This window comes from Azolla caroliniana, unplaced genomic scaffold (assembly GCF_043228905.1).
Source record: "Azolla caroliniana isolate FFs.n. ecotype wild unplaced genomic scaffold, voAzoCaro1.0.p SCAF_14, whole genome shotgun sequence".
NCBI classification, from domain to species: Eukaryota; Viridiplantae; Streptophyta; class Polypodiopsida; order Salviniales; family Salviniaceae; genus Azolla; species Azolla caroliniana.
This window is the reverse complement of record NW_028230449.1, coordinates 11,610,642-11,636,931: the sequence shown is the minus strand read 5'-3', so window position 1 is coordinate 11,636,931 and position 26,290 is coordinate 11,610,642. Positions and strand designations below refer to the sequence as shown.

The 26,290-nt window shown below is 47.2% G+C and overlaps 1 protein-coding gene across 1 annotated transcript; it reads right to left on the bottom strand.

Moving 5' to 3' along the window:
- Positions 1–1,332: 1,332 nt before the first annotated feature.
- On the bottom strand, positions 1,333–24,009 carry LOC147855457 (AAA-ATPase At4g25835-like). Its single transcript, XM_087330076.1, has 6 exons — positions 23,691–24,009; positions 22,937–23,011; positions 22,564–22,885; positions 2,589–3,175; positions 1,969–2,507; positions 1,333–1,875 (listed from the first exon to the last, which is right to left on the bottom strand). Exons 1-6 carry the CDS (start codon positions 24,007–24,009, stop codon positions 1,333–1,335), a joined length of 2,385 nt encoding a protein of 794 aa, XP_087186202.1.
- Between the last annotated feature and the right edge of the window lie 2,281 nt (positions 24,010–26,290).

The following is a 26,290-nucleotide window of genomic DNA, read 5'->3' as shown; positions in this document are numbered from 1 at the left end:
CTTTTCGATGTAGCAACCTCCGTGGTTGAACTAGATTTGCATGCATTGCTCCACGATTTGGCTGACCGAGACCAAATTCTTTATTACGGTCGGAACGTGCAAGACATTCTTGATGAAGGTTCTATTACCTTCTTTCCCAAATGGAACATTGTCGACATGCCAAATTGGATGAGTGGTGTCATCCCTAGTCTCCACATAGCCGGGTCGATTGGGCATTCGCAACTCATAGAACCATTCTTCATGGGACGTCATGTGGTTGGAGGCGTCAGAATCGACAAACCATTGCAAAAAATCCAAACTGTTAAACTGTTGTTTCTTGATTCAGTTTCGGTTTTCAGTTAGGTCAAAATTCAAAATTTCAATTTTAAAACTTTAAAACTTTTCAATATTTCAAAATTATTTTAATTTTCAAAATTTTAAATATTTTTCCTAAAACGTCGTAAATAGGCTTACAAATAAAATGGTTGTTTAAAAATTATTTAAGAAAATGAAATGGTTTACAAATCAAATAAGCAACCTTAAACCGATTAAACCACGGTTCCAAACCATTTAAATCGAATTGTTGACCCCCAAACTAAAGATAAATTGTTAAAAAAACTTGAAGTTGAACCGAACCGTTAAACCATTAAGTTGCAGTTTTGTGGTTTGGTTTAAAACGAACCATTGTCGATTATTATATACAACTAATAAATAATCAAAACCTAATAAACAATGAATCAATACTAGGTAGGTGAAGTATAACCTCATAGCACCAATGTGTATCTAAAGTATTCACTTCATTCAAAACAAGGAATCAATGACAATCAACGAGTAAGAGAGATGGGGACTTTGGCTTCATAGCACCAATGTGTATATAAAGCGATCACATCATTTCCAAACAAGGTATCTCTCGAGTTCCCATCTAATTATCAGAAGGGCGAGCATTAACACACATATTCGTTTTTCTTAGAAACTCTGTTCCATCGTCACACAAGCTGTGTGAGTGGATGGGACAAGCATGATGGTGTACAACAACCGGTCATGAACCAATATTGCATGCCAACAATGCCTATAATTATTTTATGAGCCTCTGAGAGAGGCACCGACGGGTGGCGCGAGGAATTGCTTGTCGAAACAAAGACCTTCCTTCACATGAGAGGGTAGGCAATAAAAGTACTAGGGGCAAACCAAACATTTTTGTGGTACATAATGCCGTGATGCGTATTGCTTTTGCTTTTTTCAAATTTGATACAAAATAGAGAGGAGAGGAAGAAGAGAGGAAAGGAAGGAAGGAAGAAAGACGTTTTGGAGGAAGGGTTTTTATTTGTTAGTTTTACTGTTTTTAGCGGGGCGCTAACTAACTAAAATTGGTGGTGGGGGTTTTTTTTTTCCCGTTTTTGTCTGTCGTGGGTCTTCTTGTTCTCTGCAGGAGCGGCTAACGCTACATTTAGCGGCCGCCAGAACCTGGCGCAGAGCCTCGTCTGGATCTTTCCTGTTCCTGATCAGTATCTCCGCCACCGACGCCGGCGTGAGCTGTGCCGCCGCCATAGCCACCTCCAGCTCCGCCAACAGAGGGTGCTCCGTCAGGCCCTGCAGGTAGTTGAAGGCCAGCTTCCTCAACGCTGAGAAGGAGCAGTAGCTGAGGAGGATGTGCATGTCCATCCGCCCGCAGCGCAGCAGCGCCATGTCCAGCCTCTCCCTGTGGTTGGTCGTGAATATGAAGATCCGCTCCTCCCCGAAGCTCGACATGAGCCCGTCTGCAAAGTTCAGCAGACCCGACAGCGTCAGAAGCTGCTGCTTCCCATCTTCATCCGCAATCCTGTGCTTGTGCTTGTGCTTGTGCGTATCATCTCCATCTCCATCTCCATCTCCATCGCCATCTTCATCGTCAGAGTACTGAAGATGATGTGCATGTCCATGTCCATGTCCATGTCCATCCCTGGTGCTGCTATGGCCGCCTGCCCTAGATATGCTCGAAACGCTGGCCGCCGCAGCCGCTGCCGCGCTGTCTATGTCCTCGATGACCACGATGGACTTGCGCTTCGTCTGCATCAGGAGCTGCTTCAGCTCCGTGTTGCTGTACACATTCGTGAGCTCCAGGTCGTAGACGTCGTAGTGCATGAAGTTGGCTATGGCGGCGATGAGGCTGGATTTGCCGGTGCCAGGGGGGCCGTGGAGGAGGTAGCCGCGCTTCCACGGCCTGCCGATGCTGTGATAGAATTCCTCAGACTCAGAGAAGGCCAGCAGATCGGCGCGGATGCGTTGGGCGAGGTCGTCTGCGAGGGCGATGGTGTGGAAGGTGGAGGGGTGCTTGAAGAGGAAGGGGGCCCAGGCGGCGCCATGGGCCCTGTTGGTGTAGTAAGTGAGGAGCTTGTTGCGGTCCCGGAGGGACTGCGCAACGGTGGAGATGTGGGAGAGGTAGGGTTTCAGCAGGCGGGGCTTGTCGGAGTTGAGCATGGTGAGGACGAAGGCGGGATTATTATTATTATTGTTATGAATGGAGGAGAAGGAATCATCAGAGGCGGACGCAGGAGGAGGCCAAGGGTTGCTAGCCCTAGGCGCCGATGCAGAAGCAAGCGAGGTATTGGAGGCGTCAGTGGTGGAGGAGGTGTGAGTCCACCAGACGCGAGCACCTTGGAAGGTGTCGTCCAGGGTGTGGCCGGAGGGGAGCCCGAAAAGGAAGGGGCTGATCTTGGGGGCGGGGGCGGCGCTGTTATCATGATTAGAAGTAGCAGCAGCAGAAGAGGAAGGAGGAGGAGGAGGAGGAGGTAGGAGGAGGAGGCCATAGACGTTGAGGTGCTTGGAGCGGAGGTGGAGGTCGAGAGAGGAGAGGTAGAGGGAGACGTCGTCGTAGAGAGGATTGGTGAGGGAGTGGAGGAGGTGGAGGTGGTAGCTGTCGTGGTGGAGGAAGGAGGTGAGGTGCAGGCGTTGGAGGGCGGAGCCAGCGGCGGCGGGAATGTGGGCGTAGGCGAAAGGGTCGGAGGTGGAGAAGAGGTGGTCCCATAGGCGGCGGAGGAGCTGCTCCAGCTTCTGGCGGAGGGGCCAGGGCAGGAGGTTCAAGCCCAAGGCGATGGCCGCCATGAGGGAGCACAGGGTCTTCCACACCTCATCCATGGATGGATGGCTCTCTCTCTCTCTCTCCCTCTGCCCTCTAATCTCTACCTCTATCTCTGTTTTTGGAAGAAGGACCTCCATCCTGCAGACAGACATATATGTATGTTATATTTGGCCTAGAAACGCAAAAGCGCAAAAAGCTATATATATATATATGTGTGTGTGAATATATATGTATATATTTATAATACTCACACACACATAGCATAGAAATAGATAAAAGGCACCACCCGACGCTAAGAGTGCTTAGGCTAGTTAGCACTAAAGTCGCTTCCAAGTGTATTTATAGTACATATTTATTTCATACATCTCCTACTTCTTGTGCTTTGCCCCATTGACGTCACCTTGTCCACACATTGCACACTCACTCACTCATCTTGGAGCATGACACATGTTCCGTTCTACGCCCCCCCCATTGTCTAGGATCGAACATAAGGCACATATAGGTTTTACTCCACTTTCATCGTTGAAACGATCATGGGCATCAAAGGCCTTGATATCCATGATATATTCCTCCAGGCTCCACCTATGATCTCAAGAACATTGCCAGACATTGGTTTTGGTAATCCTTGCATACACTGTGGTCACAATTTGACAATTCGACAACGACTTCTTCGTACATGTTTAAGGCATTGGTCCTTGTCTCGATTGACCATGGCTTAGAACATGCTTCTAGTATATTCATTTCCAGTTTTTGATTCTAGGTTTGTTGATAGTGTGTGTTTTTTCAAGGCTTTGATCCATTCATATGGAGTTGTTTCAACTCTTTCAAGATATGTTCATCATAAGATAGATGAATCCTTTTGTCACGAATATGCTAATGGTTGTTATTGCAAATGTGATGTCAAATTTAGATGATCCCTCCAAGGCATATATGAAGGTGGATGGGGGAGAAATATATATAGATTGATAGATATAGAGAGAGGTGGGTTCATGTTGGTGCAATTATGAATTGAATTGCACCCATGATACATGTGCGAAGAATTGGTATGTTATCTCCATGAAAGGTGGCGAAAGGTCATCTCTAAGTTGTCTTCCTATTGCTTGCGTGGGAGATGTTGCACTACTACAACATAGGGCTTTTGTGATGTAAAAACACATCACTATGGGCGCTGCAAACTCTGTCTCTTACATATTGTAGTTGTGCAATGCCATTAGTGACATAGTTAGTGATGACCACAGAAATGTGTTGTTTGTTGGTCGAGTAAGACGTCTACTCCAATACACTCAAGGTTAGGCCAAACACTTGAGAGATCAGTCACCTGAATAGAAAATAATTCACCTAGTAAATAACTTATTGACAAAATACAAGATGCACCCAAAAAAGTATCTCCATGGATTCACAAAATTTTGCCTAGGAAGTTTTAATATACCATACATGAAAGTGGACAAAGACTTGATTGGATAGTTCATTCCTTTGTGAACGAGAACATAGAAATAAGATTATTACTGGTAAATAATTTATAGCAACAAACATATGTTGTGCGTCCACACACAAGAGTAACTCCTTCCCATGTTTCATCATTTCTTTGTTTGCATCAACATAATAGCAAGATATTTGAGGTAGGAATGGAAGTAGGATCTCGGGAGCGTAAAATTGAAACATTAGTGCACATATAATATATGTCTATACATTTAAATTTATAAAATAATTGCAAATCAACATGAAAGGTCAAACACTTTATTTTTGGAACTTTAAAATTAGAGAGACACCTAAGTGGTGGCATCTAGTAAATTGAGAGATATATATGAAGTATTCCTTGGGGGAACAGATCATAAAGGTTCCCTTCTTTCAGTATTCAGTAAAGCTAGGAAGGTCATTACTAAGGTCTATGAATGTAATGGCGCCAACAACACAAAAACATTGGACTAACTAGGGTGTTTCAACGTTGCAGTTGAAAACATATTGGAGATGGATCTGGTCTTTCAAGGGGCCCTCTAAATTTATTCTTTTTAGATGGCTATTAGTGCATGCAACATTACCAGCTGGCCAGACGTTAAAAGGGAATGTAGCACATAATCTTAGGCAATGTGGATTTTGCTATGCAATTCCGGAGACTACTAAGCATGCCCTCTAGTCTTGTCCCTTGGCTCAACAAGTATGGAATAAAGTTCTTTCTTTATTCCTAACAATCAATGTTGGTTGCTTGTTCTCATGGGGAGTAGTGGTGTGGGGAATTTTACACTCTGGCTTGATGTTGTATGAGGTAGATGATATACAAGAGGCCATGATGGTACATAACAGAAGATTGATATCGGTTAGTCCGTTTCAACAACCTCGAAAGTAGGTGCGATCTGGAAAACTGTGACTACGATAACATTATGGGTATTATGGAAATGTAGGTGCAGTCGACTTTACGATGCAGCAAAGCTTGGTCTTCTAGAGGTATTGCTTGAGATATGGGAAACATTGTTGACAGTAGTTCGTGGGCAATGTGATAACATGTATGGTTCTCTAGAAAATATTCATAAAAGAAGGATGAAGCTTCTTCACTTCTGGAGGAAGGTGCCTCTCTTTGTAGTGACAAGTCAAAGACCTCAATGGCACTATCATCTTCTAGGACCCTTTCTTGATATAAAACCAACATGCTAATGTACCGTATTAAGGTTCAACATCCCTACATAAGTTGTTTTTGTATGTACAAGTTTAGGTGTACATACATTATGTTGTAAGCCTACGGGCAGATAACTTTTACTTGTACTTTTTCGATGTTTTTAATACTATTGAAGAAAATCTTTCAAGAAAAAGAAAACGAAATAAAAAGAGATTTGTCTAGGGTTGAATACACGAGGTTGCCTATTATGACCGGCATAAAACACACTCTATCTTGAGCAGTTTTTATATTATCTCGTGCAATATGCAACATATCTTGCATATCCCAAAGAAAGTTTTGCGTACTTCGCAACTCATCATGATGTATATTAACATCAATTGGGGCTCATGGCTAAACACCATACATCAACATAAAAGGACTATATCCCGTCGATGTATGCTTGGAGCTGTTACAAGCAAACTCCAAATATGGAGATAACGTTCCCATTTTGTTGGTTTTCCACCAACGTATGCTGGAGCATGTCCTCAATAATTTGGTTTACTCGTTCTCTTTGTCCATCGGACTGAGGATGATTCGTGGAGCTCATGCTCAACGTAGTTTCTAACTTCTTAAAGACTTGGATCCAAAAGTCGCTAGTAAACTTTGGATCTCGATAACTCACGATATCCATTGGTAACCCATGAAATAACTCATCAACAAATTGGTAAGCCAATTCAGGAGCTGTTACCTTGGTTTTAGTAGGAATAAATCTAGCCATTTTAGTTACTCGATGAACCACAACCATTATGGCATCATGGCCTTTTTGGGTGCGATGAAGGCTAACCAATAAAATCCATGGATATATACTTTCCAACTTATTATTGGGAATGTCCAAGCGATGTAAAAGTCCGGTGGCTTTAACTCGCTCTACTTTGTTAACTTGACATTGGTGGCATTTAGTCACATAGTTATGTATGTCAGGATGCATCTTTGGCCAATAGAATTGAGTGGAGATGAGAACGAGTGTGCCCTGTTGAGGGTGCATCATGGCATTAAAAAAGAATTCTCTTTTTGACCTCAGGCAAATTTGGAACACAAACCTTCCCATTACGGTGTCGCGTCACTACGCGCGTGCGTGGAGAAACGAGGCGGGACCACCGAGGTCTTGAACCGAAGAGCAGGTGATAGAAGGGGAAAGAGAAAGAGAGAGACGCCCGGTTACGTATGAGCAAAGAAACACAGGGACACGGCCCGCCAACGCGGAAGACACGAATGGACACTGAGACAGAGAGACACGAATGTTTGTATATTAACAAATGACAAATAAACAACAGAGCGCGCGAGCGGTTACAACCGAACAGGCCGGTGAATAGATGTCGATGCCTGCTCGTCTGCGCACGAAAGGGGATAGGATGGAGGTGCTGCCGGAAGCACACGGGCGTTCCTCGAAGCAGCGCGAGCCTCCCGAAAACCTGCAGAGAAGAGCGATGGAGAACGAACAGAGGAGAAGCGTTCGGTTTCGATCCGATAACACTTCGTCCTCCTCAATAAAATTCCTAGTCCCCTTCTCCCCGCGTCTCCCTCTCTTTTATAGCTTCAAGAAGGGAGCCGTTTCCCTCATTAACTTCCTACCTACCGAATCTAACTACCTAGGATATACCTTTGTACCTAATTCTCTATTATATACATTAAAGGGCGCGCACGTGTGAAGAGCCGGTTCACGCGCGCTATGCACCGATTACGCTAAGGGACGGTTTTCTTCACGACATCCGCCCCCACCTAACCGCGCATCCACCGGTATGCGCCAAAATTGGGTTTTGGTTGGAGAAAACCGGTCCGGGTTCCGGTTCCTCGTCCATCGGTTCGTCCCCCGTTTCGGACTGTTCGTCGTCGCTGTCCAGGCCTCTTAGATTCGGTTCGCCGTCGTGGCGTTTCTTGAACGCTTTGATCTGCTTCCCTGCTACCGGTATCGCCATCCTCGTATCGTCGAGTTCCGCCAGGTGATATGTCCCGTTGTCGTTGGCGCTCGTTACCACGTAAGGCCCGAACCACCGCTTTGCAAACTTCCGTGTTGCCCGGTGCTGGTTGTTGAGGCTGCTGATGGAGACTAGCACCCAGTCGCCTTCCTCGATCTTCTTTGGTCGGAGCCGGTGTGTTCGGTCGAACCGGGCTTTGTTCTTCATCCTCGCCGTTCGAAGTCTCTCCGTTGCTCGTTCCACGTCCTCTGGCCTCCACTCGAGCTGCCGTATACGCGCCGCTAGCAGTTCTTCCCGGCTCATCTCGTCTCTCCAGTCTACTGTTGCCCAAGAGGAGATCGTCCAATCCATCGGCATGATCGGCTTCTGTCCGAACATGAGCTCTGACGGCATGAACCCGGTTACCGAACTGTGCGTTGTCCGGTCCGCCCACAAGGCATAAGGTAACAGTCGTGGCCAGTTCCCGACCTGGCCTCTGCACGCCCAGACTAGCGCTTTGACGATCGGTCTGTGTCCGCGCTCCACCTTCCCGTTCGCCTCCGGATTGTACGTTGTGGTGAGCGAGAGCTTGACCCCTAACCGGTCGAACAGCTCCTCGGCCTCTTCGGTGTCCAACTCCCCGCGGTCAACCACAATCTTCCCGACGCACCCGTACCGGCATATCACGTCCTCGATCAGGAACCGACACACGACCGCGGTTGTTTTGCTCTGCAGGGCTCGGCCTTCCACCTGGTTCGTCAGGTCCTCTCGGGCCAACACCAGATATCGCATCTGCCCTACGCCCATCGGCATCGTCACCAAATCTACCATCCATTTGAAGTGGATTGCCGGAGGGTATGTAGGGTGAAGCTCGTCCCGATGTCGGACTATGGAGTGAATCTGACAGCTCTGACAAGTTGTCACGAACCGATGCACGTCCCGGTACAGTCTCGGCCACCAGTACTTCCCCTTTAGTTTCTCGAATGTGGCCCACGTCCCACGGTGTCCAGCCCAGGGGCTGTCGTGGTAGGCCTTCAACAACTCCTCCTGTTCCTCCTCCATCGCCACTACTCGGAGCGGGATGCCGTTCGTCTTCTTCGGGTGCTTCCACAAGTATCCGTCCCGGAGAAAGAATCGGTACGCTTTCTTCCGGATCCGGTTGGCCTCGTCCTTTGTCCATGACGCGTCTGACGTCATCGTCCTTAAGAATCCCCCAATCTGCAGCCACTCCCCATCGTACTTGCTCTCGTTGAAATCGTTAAGCGTCGGAGTGCTCCCCCCCTCGGTTGTCATGTAAGCCGCCTCGAAGAAGTCCACGCCGACTTCCTCGTCCTCCGAAACCATGCCGCCCTCGTCATCGAATCGCGCCCTCGAAAGCATGTCGGCCATGACATTGTCTTTCCCGGAAATGTGTCGTATTTCCGGATCCAGGGACTTGATGTACGCTATCCACCTGAGCATTGCCAGGTTCGGGGTTGCGCATCTGGAAACCTTGCCGAGAATCGGCAGGCAGTCCGTCTCGATAATCACCTCTATCCCGATCAGATAGTCTTTATCGGCCTTCACCGCCGAAACGATACCCCAGAGTTCGCGTTTAACCTGGGCGTATCCTCGCTGTCGCTCGCTGAGGACCTTCGCGCTGAACCAGATTGGGAACCGAATGCCGTCCTCATCTTCTTGGTTGATGACCCATCCGATCCCGGTCGGACTTGTATCTACCGTTATGTAGATGGGAGTGCCTTTCTCGTAGACAGCCTTCCGGAGTGCCGGAGCTGCAGCAAGAGCCTCCTTCATCTTTCGGACCGACTCCGTATGCTCGTCTCGCCACTCGAATCTTCGCCCCTTTTTCAACAACCCGTATAGCGGCTCGACAACGTGGGCGTAATGCGGGATCCATATGTGGTAGAACACGCATGTTCCCAAGAACCTCCGTACCTCCGTGACTGAGTTACAGTCGGGCTTCATTGCGGAGATGGCTTCCACCTTAGCCGGAGACGGTTTCCGGCCATACGGTCCGCATAGATGTCCGACGACCATGATCTTTGATTGCCCGAAGGCCGATTTCTCCCCGGAGAATGTGAGCCTCGCGTCCTCTAGCCTCTGCAACACTCTCTCGCAGTCGTCAATGTGTGTCGCCACGAATTTCCGGCATCCGTCCGGTCCGATCGTTTCGTCCTTTTCCTCCACTAGACATCCCTTGATCGGGATGTCGTCCAAGAATGGCATGGTGATGTCCGAGATACAATCCCTGAGCACCTTGTTCATCGCATTCACCATGTGGGCCACCGAGTTCGTCCCTCCTTGTGGCAGGGTACACATCCGCACTAGGCCGAGAGGAGTCCGCATCGTCGTAATGTCTCTGCTCTCTACGGCTAGTTGGAACTGATTGTATCCCGAGTACAGATCACCGACCGAGTAGATCGACCTTCCGGCGAAGGCCTCCGCGAACTCGTCTATCGTTGGTCCGATTCCTGCATTCCGAATGGTCACTCTGTTGACTGGTTGCAGGTCTTGAATGAAGCGCAACGTCTCATTCTTCTTCGGTACGGTGAACCACCGGTTCGAGTACAGGGCACTCGACGGTTCGAGGATGCCCATATCGACTTTCTGCCTCAACAGCTCCATCAGCTCCGGGATGTGAGCTCTCGGTATCGGAATTGGTTTGAGATTACACGGCACATGCGGTACCGTGAATATCACCATTGGCTTCACGACTGTCGGGTCTACGCACCCGATCTCTTCCGGTGAGAATGCGAAGGCTTTCCCGTGCCTTCCAAGCACTCTCCGAAACCGGTCTTCTTCCGCCGGCAATAGGAACCCGCCCCCATCGATTTTGAGCTCCCGTAGCGTTCTGTCGGTGAAGGTGTGTCCTATGCAGGCCGGATCTCGTAAACTGGGGTCCAACGCGACCCCCTTGATTCGCAACTCGCTGCCCTCCGGTAAGGGTGCCGCGACTGGCCTTACCTTCCGGTCCATAGTCTTGTACTTCGTGTTAACCCGGGCCGTCCGATCCGACTCGAGCCCTTGACTAAAGTCCGCGATGACTTCGTACATCTCTTCTGAACAAACCGGTATCGTCCGGTCTTGTTTAAGGCCCTCTCCGACCACCTCTCGTAGTATTCCCAAGGTATCGTCGAAGGAGACCGCCTCCACGGCTCCATTGATTTCCTCGCTGGGCCTGAGAACTCCGCACGCCCGAAGTCGCTCTTCCGCCCTTGTCTTTTCTCGGCCAACGACGCCAACTATCGTACACCCTCCGTTGTCGGAGAAACAAAACTTCCTACTTATGGTACAAGGTTTCTTCGGTTTCGCCTCTATCATACATTTGTGGGGTTTTCCCGGAGTGTCCGGACTATCGCGGCCCCACGCCTTGACAGCCCTCTCTAAAAATCCTCTCGGTTCTCGCCACCGAGGGACTCGCGGTTTCGCTCGTGGTTCGGTCGCACCGTCAAGAACTGGATCGAATGACGCCCGTCCTGACTCTTGACCCTCGCGTAAGCCGACTTGTTGTTCAGCACCTTGGTCTCCATCCGTGCTGCCGTAATGTACGGTTCTCCCAGTATGACTGGGTGCGAGGACGTCTCCTGCACAAAGAAGTGCTGGTCTATCTCGACGTCGCCGATCTTGACTCGCACGTTTGGGCAGGCCCCGTGTAGTTCCTCGATGGCGCGCGTCGCCGCTCGTATCTTACACCTGTGCTTGGTGTTGACCGACCATTTCCCCTTCTTGTAGAAGTCCATGGACATCAGGTTTATTTCCGAACCGTGGTCCACTAGCGCCACCACCGGTTCCTGAACATCTCCGATCTTCACCGTGGTTTCCGTGGTCGCTCGGGCCCAGTGTGGCCTCGAATAGTGGCTCTCCGCCCACTCGTCTTCCAGCGCCATGTCCTCTATGTGCGTCGTCCGCACCTCCACCGGCCTTTCCGGTTCTATCTCCGTCGACAACCTCTTCCTCTTCACCAAGTTTACGATGGAGTCGTGGAACTCCTTCTTGGCGATTCCGAGCACCTCCCGCAACGACAGTTCCACCTTGCTGTCGACGATTCGTTCTTCCAGGACCTTTCGTAGGTCCATGGTCCTTTCGATCTTTGTGCCCAACCAGTATCCGCCCTTCTTGTGGTTATCTCGGGCACTGGTCTCACCGGCCTCGTTCCGTTTCGGCCCGAATCGGGTTTCGTATCTCTGTGAGGGTCCGGCCCCTCCGGTTTTACCTACCCGTTTGTCTTCAACCAGAGCCTCGTAGTTCTGGCAAGCTGCTTCGATGAAACCCGTCTTTTCTTCGACCGGGTCACTCCACCCGGTTACCTCATGGACCCGCTTCTCCGCGCGGTCCGCCTCGTCTTTCCTTAGTCGGGCACCGGCGAGGCCTTCCAGCATCGTCGGCCAGAACCCGGCTTTGCTCTCCTTCCGGGCCTCGCTGCCTCCGACCCGAATACCGGTTGACGCCGAGTAGTGGACGGTCTCCGCGTGCCGGGCCTCCGCCTCTTCCATCAGCCTTTTCATTCCTCCTCGCTCGTCGTTTCGGTTCAGGGCCCTCCGGGTATCGCTGGCGTGCACTCGACCTTCCCATAGGTACACTACCTGGCTTCTCAAAGCCTCCGCAAAGTCCCCGCAGTATTTCCGGATGTGGCCGACCTTGTCGCACCACATGCATCTATTTCCTGCCGGAGGCCGTCGGTCACAAGCTTGTTCGCTGCCTTCCCTTCGAGCCTGGGCGATCTGGAGATCCTTTACTGCTCGTGTCAACTCCTCCAAAGCTGTTCCCCCGGACGAGCCTCGGACCACGCCGGTCGAAGCCGAACCGGTTTCGAGCCACTCCCGGGTCTCTTCCTTTCGCGCCTATGGTATTGGTTCGAGCTTCCTTGTTGCGACAGGACCTGCCCTTGTATCAGCCCACTCCCACCGTTTGTCAAAACGGCCGCAGACTCTTTTTACCGCGGCCCAGTCGGCCGTCAACCCGTCTTCAGTTTCCAGTAAGGAGCCCACTTGCTCCCGATCCCGTGCGTCAACCGATTTCACAAACAGTAGGACACGACTTGTGTCCAGAACGGTCCGATCGAGCGCCGAAAGGTGCGCAAAGCGTTCCTCAAACTCCCGGAAGAGTACCGACACATTTCTTCCTTTGTTGGGGGACTCCACCCACTCCATGAAGCCCCGCTTTGAAAGCCGAAGCGCGTCATCCAACCCGTATTTCTCCAGGAGCCGTACTTCGAACTCCTCCCAGGTCCGGCTCTCCGCCCGGACCTCGAGCACCTCTGCATGGATGCCCGACATCGCCACTCGAGGGAATCCGGCAAGACGCCTCTCTTCCGGAATATCCCTCATCAACATCTCCGCCCGGTAGGACGCCAAATAACTCGTGGCATCCTTTCCACTTAACCGGCCGATCGTACCGACGATCGCCTCAATAGCCCTGTCAAGGGCGCCGGTTCCCTCGCGCGCGCTCACTATCTGGTCCACGGCCGAAGCCATGGCCTCCGCAAGATCCGACCCCCTCATCTTCTGCTCCTCTGCCGCCTGTTTCACGTCGGGTTCACCAAAGATGTCGCGTTACTACGCGCGTGCATGGAGAAACGAGGCGGGACCACCGAGGTCTTGAACCGAAGAGCAGGTGATAGAAGGGGAAAGAGAAAGAGAGAGACGCCCGGTTACGTGTGAGCAAAGAAACATAGGGACACGGCCCGTCAACGCAGAAGACACGAATGGACACAGAGACAGAGAGACACGAATGTTTGTATATTAACGAATGACAAATAAACAACAGAGCACGCGAGTGGTTACAACCGAACATGCCGACGAACAGATGCCGATGCCTGCTCGTCTGCGCACGAAAGGGGATAGGATGGAGGTGCTGCCGGAAGCACACGGGCGTTCCTTGAAGCAGCGCGAGCCTCCCGAAAACCTGCAGAGAAGAGCGATGGAGAACGAACAAAGGAGAAGCGTTCGGTTTCGGTCCGATAGCACTTCGTCCTCCTCAATAAAATTCCTAGTCCCCTTCTCCCCGCGTCTCCCTCTCTTTTATAGCTTCAAGAAGGGAGCCGTTTCCCTCATTAACTTCCTACCTACCGAATCTAACTACCTAGGATATACCTTTGTACCTAATTCTCTATTATATACATTAAAGGGCGCGCACGTGTGAAGAGCCGGTTCACGCGCGCTATGCACCGATTACGCTAAGGGACGGTTTTCTTCACGACAACGGTAGAGCAGACCATTAGCAATGTGGAAGGATTCCTTCGAGGATGTGGTGATATCTATTCCAGACTCAACTTTTGCCCAATATTTTCCAAAATAATTGTCATCAAGATACTTTCCTCGAAGGTGATTATAAAGATATGGTGTTATTTCAGTGAAGCTAAGCATGTTAACTTCACGGATATGACTTAGTGCATCAACGACAATGTTCATGGAACCTTTACGGTATCGTATGGAAAAATCAAACTCTTGGATGAGATCTACCCATCATGCCTTACGACCTTTGAGGTCTTGTTGGTCACAAAAATATTTCAAGGACTCGTGGTCTGTAGTTACCACAAAACGATTTCCATAAAGATAATGGTGCCATGACTTTAGCACAGGAATAAATGCAAATAATTCCTTGCACGGTATACCTACACTGAGCAGAATCAAGTTTTGTTTGTACTCTCAAATGCTATTGGTTTACCATCTTGATATAGGACGACACCTATAGCATAATCACTTGCGTTGGTTTCAACCTGGAAAGGTTTTGAAGGATCTAGTAAAAGAAGCGAAGGAGCCTTGCACACAAGGTCCTTAAGTTCCTTAAAGGCGAGGTCTAGTGTAGCATTCCATACAATAGGTTTTGTAGACTTAAGTGTTTGACCTTTTAGAAGATCAGTAAATGACGTCGTGAATTGGGAATAATTGCAAAGAGATTTTTGCAAAAACCCGACAAACCCAAGGAATGATTGAACTTCTCTAATATGTATGCTATGTCTGGTCTCGTACAGACCATAGCATTCATTAAATTGCCGACGACCGAGGCATATGGTACTTTCCTCATCTCAACCTTTTCTTTCTCCCCTCTAGGGCATTGCTTTGCATTCAGCTTGCAGTTGATTGGCAACATAGAGTCGACTGGCTTTGCTTCCGACATGTTGAACCTCTCTAAGATCTTTGTCACATACTTCTCTCGTGACAACCACAACACTTTCTTAGTTCTATCTCGAACTATGTGCATCCCTAGGATCTGTTTGGCAAGTCCAAGATCTTTCATGGCAAACGACTTGCCTAATGCTTTCTTCAAGCTCAAAATTCTCTTCATGTCTTGTCTGACTATCAACATGTCAACCACATATAGTAAGAGAATTAAGAAGTCTCCTTCATCATACCTTTTTACGAACGCACAATGATCAACCTCTATCTTCTAGAACCTATGTTCCTTCATGAAGAACTCAAACTTCTTGTACCATTGGCGTGGAGCTTGTTTTAGACTATACAAGCTTTTCTTCAGTCGACACACAAGGTTCTCTTTCCCTTGCTTCACAAAGCCTTTGGGCTGTTGCATGTAGATCTCTTCATCTAGCTCCTAGTGCAAGAATGTTGTTTTGATATCTAACTTCGATCTCCAAGTCCATGCTGGCAGCTATGCTCAGAATAGTTCGAATTGATGTCATCTTCACGACTAGTGTGCAAATCTTGTCGAAATCGACACCCTTTTTCTGTTGAAACCCCTTCACCACAATGCAGGCTTTATACCTGGGTGTGTTGAGTTCTCTAGTCTTCACGCTATAGATCCATTTATTTCTAAGTGCTTTCTAACCTTTCGGTAAATCGACCAGGTCGTAGGTGTAATTCTCATGCAAGGAGTCCATCTTATCTTGCATTGGACTCTGCCATTTCTCCTTGTGCTCGTCAGCAATGGCTTCATCATAGCACTCAAGCTCACCTTCATTAGTGAAGAGGATGTATTGACTGACATATGTCATTCGTGCTCTCCTTTCTCTGAGTAGGTATCTCCTTCTACTCGTTGTCGGCTCTTGTTCGGATGTCTTTGACAGCTCTTCTCTTGGATCGGGTTCATATGTGTCGATTGGTCCATGAGGGTTAGCCACCTCCGACTCATATTCTTCGATCGACTTCAGTAGGTCCACCGACTCCAACTCATCTGTGTTGGTTGGTTGCTCCGAGTCGTCCAACTCTAATTCGGTTGTGCTGATTGGCTGTCTTCGAAGAACTGACTGCGTCGGTTCACTTGGCCTTAAGTTGGTGGTAGTGGGAGTCGATTGGGAAGTCAAATCCGACTTCTTTTGCTTCCAGTCCTCAATTGTCTTGTCCTCCAAGAAGACCGCGTCCCGACTCCTCACTACCTTCTTGTTGACTAAGTCCCACAACTTGTAGCATCCTTTCTTGTTCACATCCTCTATGGGACATCACCTTTCAATGGCACTGAGGGAGACCTATTGATAAGATAAAACAGTTGTATGCATTGCCTCAACCCAATATGTTTTCAGCAGCTTAGCATGCGACAACATGCTCCTTACTCTCTCCATGATTATTTGATTCATCCTCTCTACAAACTCGATCAACTTAGGGGTCTTCAGTACTATCTATTCGATTCAAATGCCTTGGGTCTTGCAATATTCTTCGATTTGCCCTTTATATTTGCCACCATTGTCAGTTTAGAAAACCTTCAACTTCCTACCCAAATCTCTTTTGGTGCTTGCCTGGAACTCCTTGAAGAATGACAATACTTGATCCTTCGACTTCAATACGAAGGCTCATGTCTTCCGACTATAGTCATCAATAAACGTTACGAAGTATTGCCCACTTCGATGTGATGGAGCATCTACATAGCACACATTGGTGTGCACCAATTTGAGTGTAGCTTCTCTTCTCCTTCGTGGTCTTGTGTGGAATGTTGCTCTATTCTGCTTGCCGACTAAGCAGTCGAAAAACTTCTCCAAGTGTACTCCTTTCACTTATGGGAGAAGTTCTTGGTCGGCTAGGATATGAATTCCCTTCTCACTCATGTGGCGTAGTCTCTTATGCCATAACTCTTCACTCGAGTCGGCCGCCACATTTGCTTTTGACTTGCACAATCGGGCATGCATATATACAATGTGCCCTCTTTCTGTGCTCAAGCCACTATGAGGTTTCCACAACAGAACTTCCATTTGCCATTTCGAAAGCTACCACTATAGCCTTCGTCTTCTAGTCAATATCAGATTCAATCTGATATCGGGGACATGTCCAACTTCCCTTAGAGTCAATCGACAACCTATTGACATCATCAGGCTTATACTTCCTACACTGGCTATCTTACGCTCCCCATTATCCCCCATCTTTACATAGCCATGATCACTGGATGTGTAAGTCGAGAAACACTCTCTAGACGGAATTATATGGAAGGATGTGTTGGGAAATCGTTGCGGAAATTTAATTCACAATGAACAGACAATGCTGAAATATGAATTACAAAAATGCCAGGAAAAATAAGACACACAACAGTGCACAGAGTTTTACATGGAAACCCTAAAACGGGGAAAAACCACGGGTGAACAAATTTCTTCACTATACAAAGTGGATATACAAACACCGAGAGGAATATAACACTCTGTCGAGTGTATCAACCGCACAGGGCTCTTCGCGTTTGCTGTTACTCACATAGCTATGGCGCGACTCACACTTCTCTCTCTCATGCTCTCTTACATTCTACAGTTCTACACATACAGAGTTTTTTGTTCATCACTCTACATACATAACTAAAAGTTTGCCCTAGTTGCATATATACTTACACAACTTTTTGGTTATTTACATACGTAGCCCTCCTAGGGCGCACACTTAGACTATTTACAAATATAGTCTCCCGAGTTGGCTATTTACACGATTCCGGTTTCGACTCGACTCATGTTTTCCGACTCTTCGACTGTTGGCTTTTCGAACTGTCGGATCATCCTCCCACTGGAGGGACATATTCCCAACAAACTCCCCCGTCACTCCTGTGGGAGGAAATCTATCAGTCCTGTATTTTCCCGAAAGACACTGAAGTCTGTCCCTAGGTAGGTCCTTCGTCAGCATGTCAAATCCATTGTTGTCGGTATGGATCTTCACAAGGGAGAACTCTCCTTCTTCGACTCTCTCCCGCAACCAGTAATACCTTCTCTGTATGTGCTTAGTCCGGGAGTGGTATGCCACGTTCTTGGCTAGGTGTATGGCACTTTGACTGTCACAGTGAAGCAAGAATTCCTTTTGCTTCATGCCTAGTTCGGTGAGAAAATTTCTCATCTAGATCAACTCTTTCCCGGCCTCTACCGCTGCCATATACTCTGCCTCTGTATTGACAAGGCTACAGACTTCTGCAATCATGATTGCCACAACATTGCTCCCCCTGCATAGGTCATCACGTACCCTGACGTGGATTGGCTTGAGTCGGTATCTCCAGACATGTCTGAATCGGTAAAACCTTCCAGCACAGGTTTTCCGACACCATACCTTAACCACACCTCCGAGGTGCCTTTCAGTTACCTGAGTATCCACTTCATTGCTTACTGCTCCCACAACAAATACTATGTCCGGTCTCGTACAGACCATAACATACATTAGACTACCGACAACTGAGGCATATGGTACCTTCTTCATCTTAGCCTTTTCCTTTTGCCCTTTCGAACACTACTTCGCATTCAATCTGCAATTTGTCGGCAACACGGAGCCAATCGACTTTGCATTCGACATGTTGAACCTCTCTAGGATCTTCATCACATACTTTTGTTGTGACAACCATAGCACCTTTCGAGCTCTGTCTCAGGTTATGTGCATTCCTAGGATTTGCTTTGCCGGTCCAAGGTCTTTCATGGCAAATGACTTGCCGAGAGCTTTCTTCAAGCTTCCAATCTTCCTTGTGTCTTGACTGACTATCAACATATCATCGACATATAGCAAGAGAATCAAGAAATCTCCTTCCTCGTACCTTTTGACAAACACATAGTGATCAGCCTGTGTTTTCTAGAACCGATGTTCCATCATGAAGGACTCAAATTTCGTGTACCATTGGCGTGGAACTTGTTTTAGACCGTACAAGCTTTTCCTCAGTCGACACACCAAATTCTCTTTCCCTTTCTCCTCAAAGCCTTTGGGTTGTTGCATGTAGATTTCTTCTTCTAGCTCCCCGTGTAGAAATGCGGTTTTGACATCCAATTGTTCGATCTCCAGATCCATGTTGGCCGCTATGCTTAGAACAGTTCGAATCGATGTCATCTTCACGATTGGTGCGAATATTTTGTCAAAGTCGACGCCCTTCTTCTGTTGGAAACCCTTCACCACTATGCGGGCTTTATACCTGGGCTCGATGTTGACTTCTCCAGTCTTCACCTTGTAGACCCATTTATTCCTGAGTGCTCTCTTACCTTTCGGCAGCTCTACTAGGTCGTAGGTGTAATTCACGTGCAAGGATTCCATCTCCTCTTGCATCGCGCTAAGCCATTTTTCTTTACTCTCGTCAGCAATGGCTTCTTCATAGCACTCCGGTTCACCATCATCAGTCAAGAGGATGTATTGACTGGCATATGTAATCGGTGCCTTCCTTTCTCTGAGTGGGTATCTTCGTCCACCCACAGTTGGCTCTTTTCCGGATGTCTCTGCCAACTCTTCTCTCTGCTCAAGATTCTGTTCGTCAATCGGCATCTCCAGGTTAGACAACTCCAACTTATATTCATCAATTGACTTCAGCAGCTCTGCCAACTCTGACTCATAGTCTGTCGGTCTTTCCGAGTCGACCGACTCGGATTCGGCTCTGTCAGTCGCCTGTCTCCTTACAGCTGTTGGTGACAACTCAGTTGGCCTTAAGTCAATGGTAGTCGAGGTTGACTGGGGAGTTGGTTCCGACTTCTGTTGCTTCCAGTCTTCAATTGTCTTGTCTTCTAGAAAGACTACATCCTGACTTCTCACTACCTTCTTGTCGACTAGGTCCCATAGCCTATAACCGAACTCATCTTCCGAGTATCCAATGAATATGCATGCTTTCGACTTGCTGTCGAGCTTTGACCTCTAATCCTTTGGGACATGCATATACACCAAACATCCAAACACCCTCAGGTGTTGGTAGGAGACATCCTTCCCTGTCCACACCCTTTGTGGGACATCACCCTTTAATGGCATTGAGGGAGACCTGTTGATAAGATAAACAGCTGTGTACAACGCCTCAACACAATAGGATTTCGGCAGTTTTGCATGAGAGTGCATGCTCCTTACTCTCTCCATGATCGTTCGATTCATCCTCTCTGCAAGCCTGTTTAATTTTGGGGTCTTTGGCACTGTGTATTCGATTCGAATACCTTGGCACTTGCAGTATTCCTCGAACTGCCCTCTGTACTCGCCACCGTTGTCGGTTCGGACAACCTTCAGTTTCTGACCCAACTCTCTTTCGGTTCTTGCCTTGAACTCCTTAAAACCCGACAATACTTGATCCTTCAACTTTAGTATGAAGGCCCATGTCTTTCGATTATAGTCGTCAATAAACATTACAAAGTATTGTCCTCCTCGATGCGATGGAGCATCCACATAGCACACATCCGTGTGTACTAGTTCCAGTGCAACTTCTCTTCTCCTCGGTGGTCTCAAGTGGAATGCCGTCCTGTTCTGCTTTCCGGCTAAGTAGTCGACACACTTCTCCAGGTGCATTCCCTGGACTTCTAGTAGAAGGTTTTGGTCGGCTAATAGGTGCATTCCCTTTTCACTCATGTGTCCTAGCCTCTTATGCCATATCTCCCCTGCCGAGTCGGCTGCCACGTTCACCTCCGATTTGCAGAGTCGGGAATGCATCATGTACAATGTGCCTTCTTTCTGTGCTCGGGCCACTATGAGATTTCCTCGACAGAACTTCCACTTGCCATTCCAAAAGCTACCACTGTAGCCTTCGTCATCAAGTTTTCCAGTCGATATCAGATTCAATCTGATATCGGGGACGTGTCGAATATCCTTCAATGTCAGTCGACACCCTGTCGACGTCGTCAAGCTGACACTTCCGATTCCGGTTATCTTGCATTCTCTACTATCACCCATCTTTACATAGCCATGATCCCCGGTTATGTAAGTCAAGAAATACTCTCTCGACGGAGTAATGTGATCGGATGCGCCGGAGTCGATCACCCAAGTGCATTCTTCTCTTGCGAGATTTGCACTTGTCTGTTCACAAATGAATAGAAGTTCCTCATTGCTTGTAGCAGTGGCCGAAGTGTTCTTGTCATCCAGAATCTTCCAGGGTTCGACATTGTTTCCGACAAACTTATCCTTCTTCATGTGTCGACAGTCCTTCTGGAAGTGTCCAGGTTTTCCACAATACAAGCACACAGGTTTACCTCTGGACTTCGATTTGGCATAGGAGTTGTCCGTTCGCTGCGGACTTCTTCTTCGCCGGTCCCTTCCTCTGTCCATATGTTGAGTCAGATTCGACTTCGTTTGGGACAAGAATCCTTTTTCTTTCCTCCTAGCCTCCTCATTTAGGATGCTTGTCTTCACCGTCTGTAAAGACAAGTTCTCTTCTTGACAAGAGGTGCTCAGAGTAACCACTAGGTTCTCCTAGCTTTCCGGCAGTGTGCACATCAGCAGGATGGCCTGCATTGCATCATCCAGGGGAAACTTGGTCGCAACAAGTTGATTTACGTACCCCATAAATGTGCTGATGTGTTCGACGATGCTCTCACCGTCTCTGTATTTCAGCCGTACGATTTTTCTCATTTGCGAGGTTGTGTTCATCGTGTTCTTCCTCTCGTACAGACCCGACAACTTCTACCACATCTCGTGGGCATTCGTGTCGTTCACCACATGCTGAAGAACACTTACATCGACACATTGTCGGATTGTGGCCATCGCCTTTCTATTCAGAAGCTTCCAGTCCGACTCCAATAACCCGCTGGGTATTTCTGTTTTGTTGACTGGCTCGTACAGGTCTTTAACTATGAGAAGGTCTTCCATCTTGATCTTCCAGTCTGCATAGTTCTGTGAGTTCAGAACTATCATACCTGGGAATCCGCTCACACCTCCTTCCATGCTTGCACCTCAAGCTTTGATACCAGTTTGTTGAGAAATCGTTGCGGAAATTTAATTCACAATGAACAGACAATGCTAAAATACGAATTACAGAAATGCCAGGAAAAACAAGACACACAATAGTGCACAAAGTTTTACGTGGAAACCCTAAAACAGGGAAAAACCACGGGTGAACAGATTTCTTCACTAGACAAAGTGGATATACAAACACCGAGAGGAATACAACACTCTGTCGAGTGTATCAGCCGCACAAGGCTCTTCGCGTTTGCTATTACTCACACAGCTATGGCGCGGCTAACACTTCTCTCTCTCATGCTCTCTTACGTTCTAGAGTTCTACACATACAGAGTTTTTTGTTCATCACTCTACATACATAACTAAAAGTTTGCCCTAGTTGCATATATACTTACGCAACTTTCTGGTTATTTACATACGTAGCCCTCCTAGGGCGTACACTTAGACTATTTACAAATATAGTCTCCTGAGTTGGCTATTTACACGATTTCGGTTTCGGCCTCGGCCAAGTTCCTCATCAACTCGGCTCCTGTTTTTCGACTCTTCGATTGTCGGCTTTTCGAACAGCCGGATCATCCTCCCACTAGAGGGACATATTCCCAACAGGATGCACTTGAGTTGATTACCCAAGTACACTCTTCACTTGCATATAATGTTAACTTTCCTCTGGACTTGGACCTAGCTTGGGACTTATCCCTTCTTTGTCTATTCCTTCCTTTGTTGGTATGGTGAGTCAAGTTTGACTCTAACTGGGACAACACACCCTTGTCCTTCCTTCTTGTCTCCTTGTTCAAGATGCTTGTCTTTATTGCTTGTAGAGACAACTTCTCTTCTTGACACGAGTTGCTGAGAATTACCACCAGATTCTCCCCGTTGTCCAGTAGGGTACAAAATAGGAGGATGTCCTGCATTGCATCCTCAAGGGGAAACTTGGTTGCCGCAAGTTGATTCACATACCCCATGAAAGTGCTTACATGCTTGACTATGCTTTCCCCATCCCTGTATTTCAGCCTTACAATCTTTCTCATTAGAGATGTTTTATTGAGGGCATTCTTCCTCTCATATAGACCTGACAACTTCTCACATATTTTGTAGGCATTTGAATCGTTCACCACATGCTGAAGGACACTTACATCAACACAGTTTTGATAGTGGCCACTGCCTTTTTTCTTCAAAAGTCTCCATTCAGACTCTAATACTGCTGTGCGTATTTTTGCTTTGTCGATGGGCTCATATAGGTCTTTGACTATGAGAAGGTCTTCCATCTTTATCTTCCAATCTGCATAGTTTTGAGAGTTTAGAACTATCATACCTGGGAAGCTGCTCACACCTCCTTCCATCTTTCGCCTCATTGCTCTGATACCAGTTTGTAGAGATGGGATCATAGATTTACAAACAAGATATGCTGAAACGTATAGAAAAAATGCAAAGTACACAGAGACAAACACAGAGTTTTACGTGGAAACCCTAAGCAAGTAAAACCAAGGGAACATAGATTCCACTATGCAAGTGAATATAGAAACGATTACAGATATTCTCTGATCATCTCAGAGGATAACCCACTCAGGGTTCTTGGCAGGTTCGTTAACTCTACCGCCGTCACTCTATCTCACACACTCTCCTCTTAGCAATGCTCTGCTATTGAAGCTCTAATCTGTATCTACTCTACATGGTCTACTCTACACCACTTATTCTATGGTTTTTCCCTAGGTGTACTTATACTTATACACTATATGGGCTATTTACAATTATAATCCCTACTACTATCACTTATATTATTATAGTAATAACAATACCAGTTAATCAACCGACTGATCGACTAGTCGACTTGACTAACTAACTCTTGTGTCAACTATCCAATCGACCGACTAGTCGGTCTTGTCGTCGACCCTCCGGTTGGCCTGACTAGTCGGTCTTGTCTTCGACTTGGATCATCTAATGTCGACTCTCTCTTAGTCGACTCTCCATGACATTGACTGTCGGCTCTTGGCCCGACCAGTCGGCTACTCCTTGTCTTCGACTGTCGGCTCTTAGCACGACTAGTCAACTACTAATTTTCTTTGACTATTGGCTCTCTGTCCAACCAACCAGCTCCTCCCATAGGAGGGACACATTCCCAACAAGGACTACAAGTAGCTCTTCTCGACTCATCTCTTCCTTCCATGGTAGCACCGTACATGTTGAAATTGCGGTTTTTGTAGGCATTCCCAGAGCTTGTCTAGTCATAAGTTCCACTGGCATATAACCGGTCATGGAACTATGTGTTGAGCGATCCACCCATAGTGCATACGGAAGCATCTGCAGCCAAATCGTCATCCTTCCATCGCATGCTTTTGCAAGTGCTTTTACAATTGGACTTTGTCTTCGTTCGATCTTCCCATTTGCTTCTGGATTGTATGTCATGGTTAGTATCAACCGTACTCCATGTTTGGCAAATAATTCCCTAGCTTTATCACTTGTCTACGCACCCATACTTGCAGAACACTTCTTCGAAGAGAAATTGGCATACTGTAGAACATGTTTTCGTCCGTAGCACCTGACCTTCTACTTGGTTCATCAGATCCTCCCAAGCTAGCACCAAGTACTTCTTTTTTCCTATCCCGGTTAGCATGGCCACGATGTCAACCATCCATTTTAAGTTGATTGTCAGTGAGGATGTCGAATGTAATTAATCCCGGTGTTGAACTCTGGAGTAGATTTGACATTTCTTGTAGCTTTCCGTGAACTCCCCTACATCCTTGTATATTCTTCCACCAACATTTTTTCTTGATCTTTGCAAATCTCACCCATGTTCCCCGATGACCAGCCCAATCAAATTCGTGAAATTCGGATATTTGTTTTTGTTGTAACTTTGTGCCGACTACTTGTAGTGGTATGTCATCTGATCTTTTCGGCTCCCTCCTCCAGATTAATCCATTGTTCAAGAAGAACTTTCAGACTTGTTGTTTCTTCCTTCAAATCTCGACTCTCTTTTCCTTATTGTCTGATGATTCCTCAATTTCTTGTAGCACTTTCCAGATCAACAAGCTTTCTCCCTCGTATTCGTCTTCCTGAAACTCCTGAATTACGTTCACCCGACATATGTGCTCTGAAGTAAAGTAGTCTTTGGAAACTTCTTCATTATCCTATTCGGCTACGTCGTCTTTGAATTGTGCCCTTGATAGCATATATGCTACTATGTTGTCTTTTCCTGAGATGTGTCGTACCTTTGGATTAAACGACCTTACATATGCAATCCATCTTAGTATAGCCACATCCGGTACTGTGCAACATCGCATCATCCGGACTATTGGTAGACAATCCGTTTTGATCACTACTTCAGCTCCAATAGAATGATCCCGATCAGATTTTATTGCTGACACCACTCCCCTTAATTCTCTTTTAACTTGTGCATATCCGCATTTCCTTTCATTGTGAAGCTTTGCTCCGAATTGGATCGGATATCGTGAACCATCTAGATCGGTTTGGTTGATGACCCATCCGATCCCGACTACTTGTATCAACCGTTACTATGATCGGTCTGTCATAGTTCGGCTGCTTAAGCGCTACCGCTCTCCATAATGCTTTCTTCAGCTTCTTCATGGCTTTGGTGTGCTCCGGATTCCATTTGAACGTTTTCCCCTTCCACAACAGGTGATAGAGTGGTTCCGCAATGTGTGCAGAGTGCGAAATCCATATGTGATAGAATGCACATGCCCCAAGAAACTTGTGGACTTCGGATTGTGACTCACATATTTTTTTCATGGCTTCAATCAGATCAATCTTGGTTGGTGATGGTCTTCGGCCGTAGCGACCACATAGATGTTTGATTACAAGTATCTCTTCTTGTCCGAATGCCAATTTCTCTCCGGAGAATGTTAGGTGCACATCTTCTAACTTTTGTAGCACTTTCTAAGAATCACGAATATGGTTAACTACGAACGTTTGACATCCTCGATCATCCATAGTCTCATCCTTATCTTCCACCACACATCCTTTCATCGGAATGTCATCTAAGAATGACATTGTTATCTTTGGAATGTAGTCTCAGAGCACCTTGTTCATTGCATTCATCATATGTGCGACCGAGTTCGTCTCTCCTTGTGGTAACGTACACATCCAGACTAAACCTATCAGTGTCCACATTGTAGTGATATCCTGACTATCCATGGCTAGTTGAAATTGGTCATATCTAGAGTATAGTTCTCTGATAGAGTACATCGTGCGTCCGGCAAATGCTTCCGCAAATTCATCCACTATCGGACCAACTTTGGAGTTCCGGATTGTGACCTTGTTCACTGGTTAAAAATCTTGAATGAATCGAAGTGACCCATTCTTCTTCGGAACTGTAAACCATCGATTTGAGTATGGAGCGTTTGGTGGCTCTAGAATCCCCATCGCGACCTTCTCCTTGAGCAAGTCAATGATTTTCGGAATATGCACTTGTGGCATCGGGATCAGCTTCAAGTTCCATGGCACATGATCAATGGTGAAGATCACCATGGACTCCACTATCTTTGGATCAACGCACTCTATCTCTTTTGATGTGAATGCGAATGCTTTTCCATGCTGCTCCAACATCTCATGTAATCTTTCTTCTTCATTTTGTTGGTTTTTCCTTACGACATTTCAAGGAGTGCAGATAGATATACCGCTTGAATACGGAGCGTGTCCACCCTTGATAGCAATGGGCCCCCCTTGAACC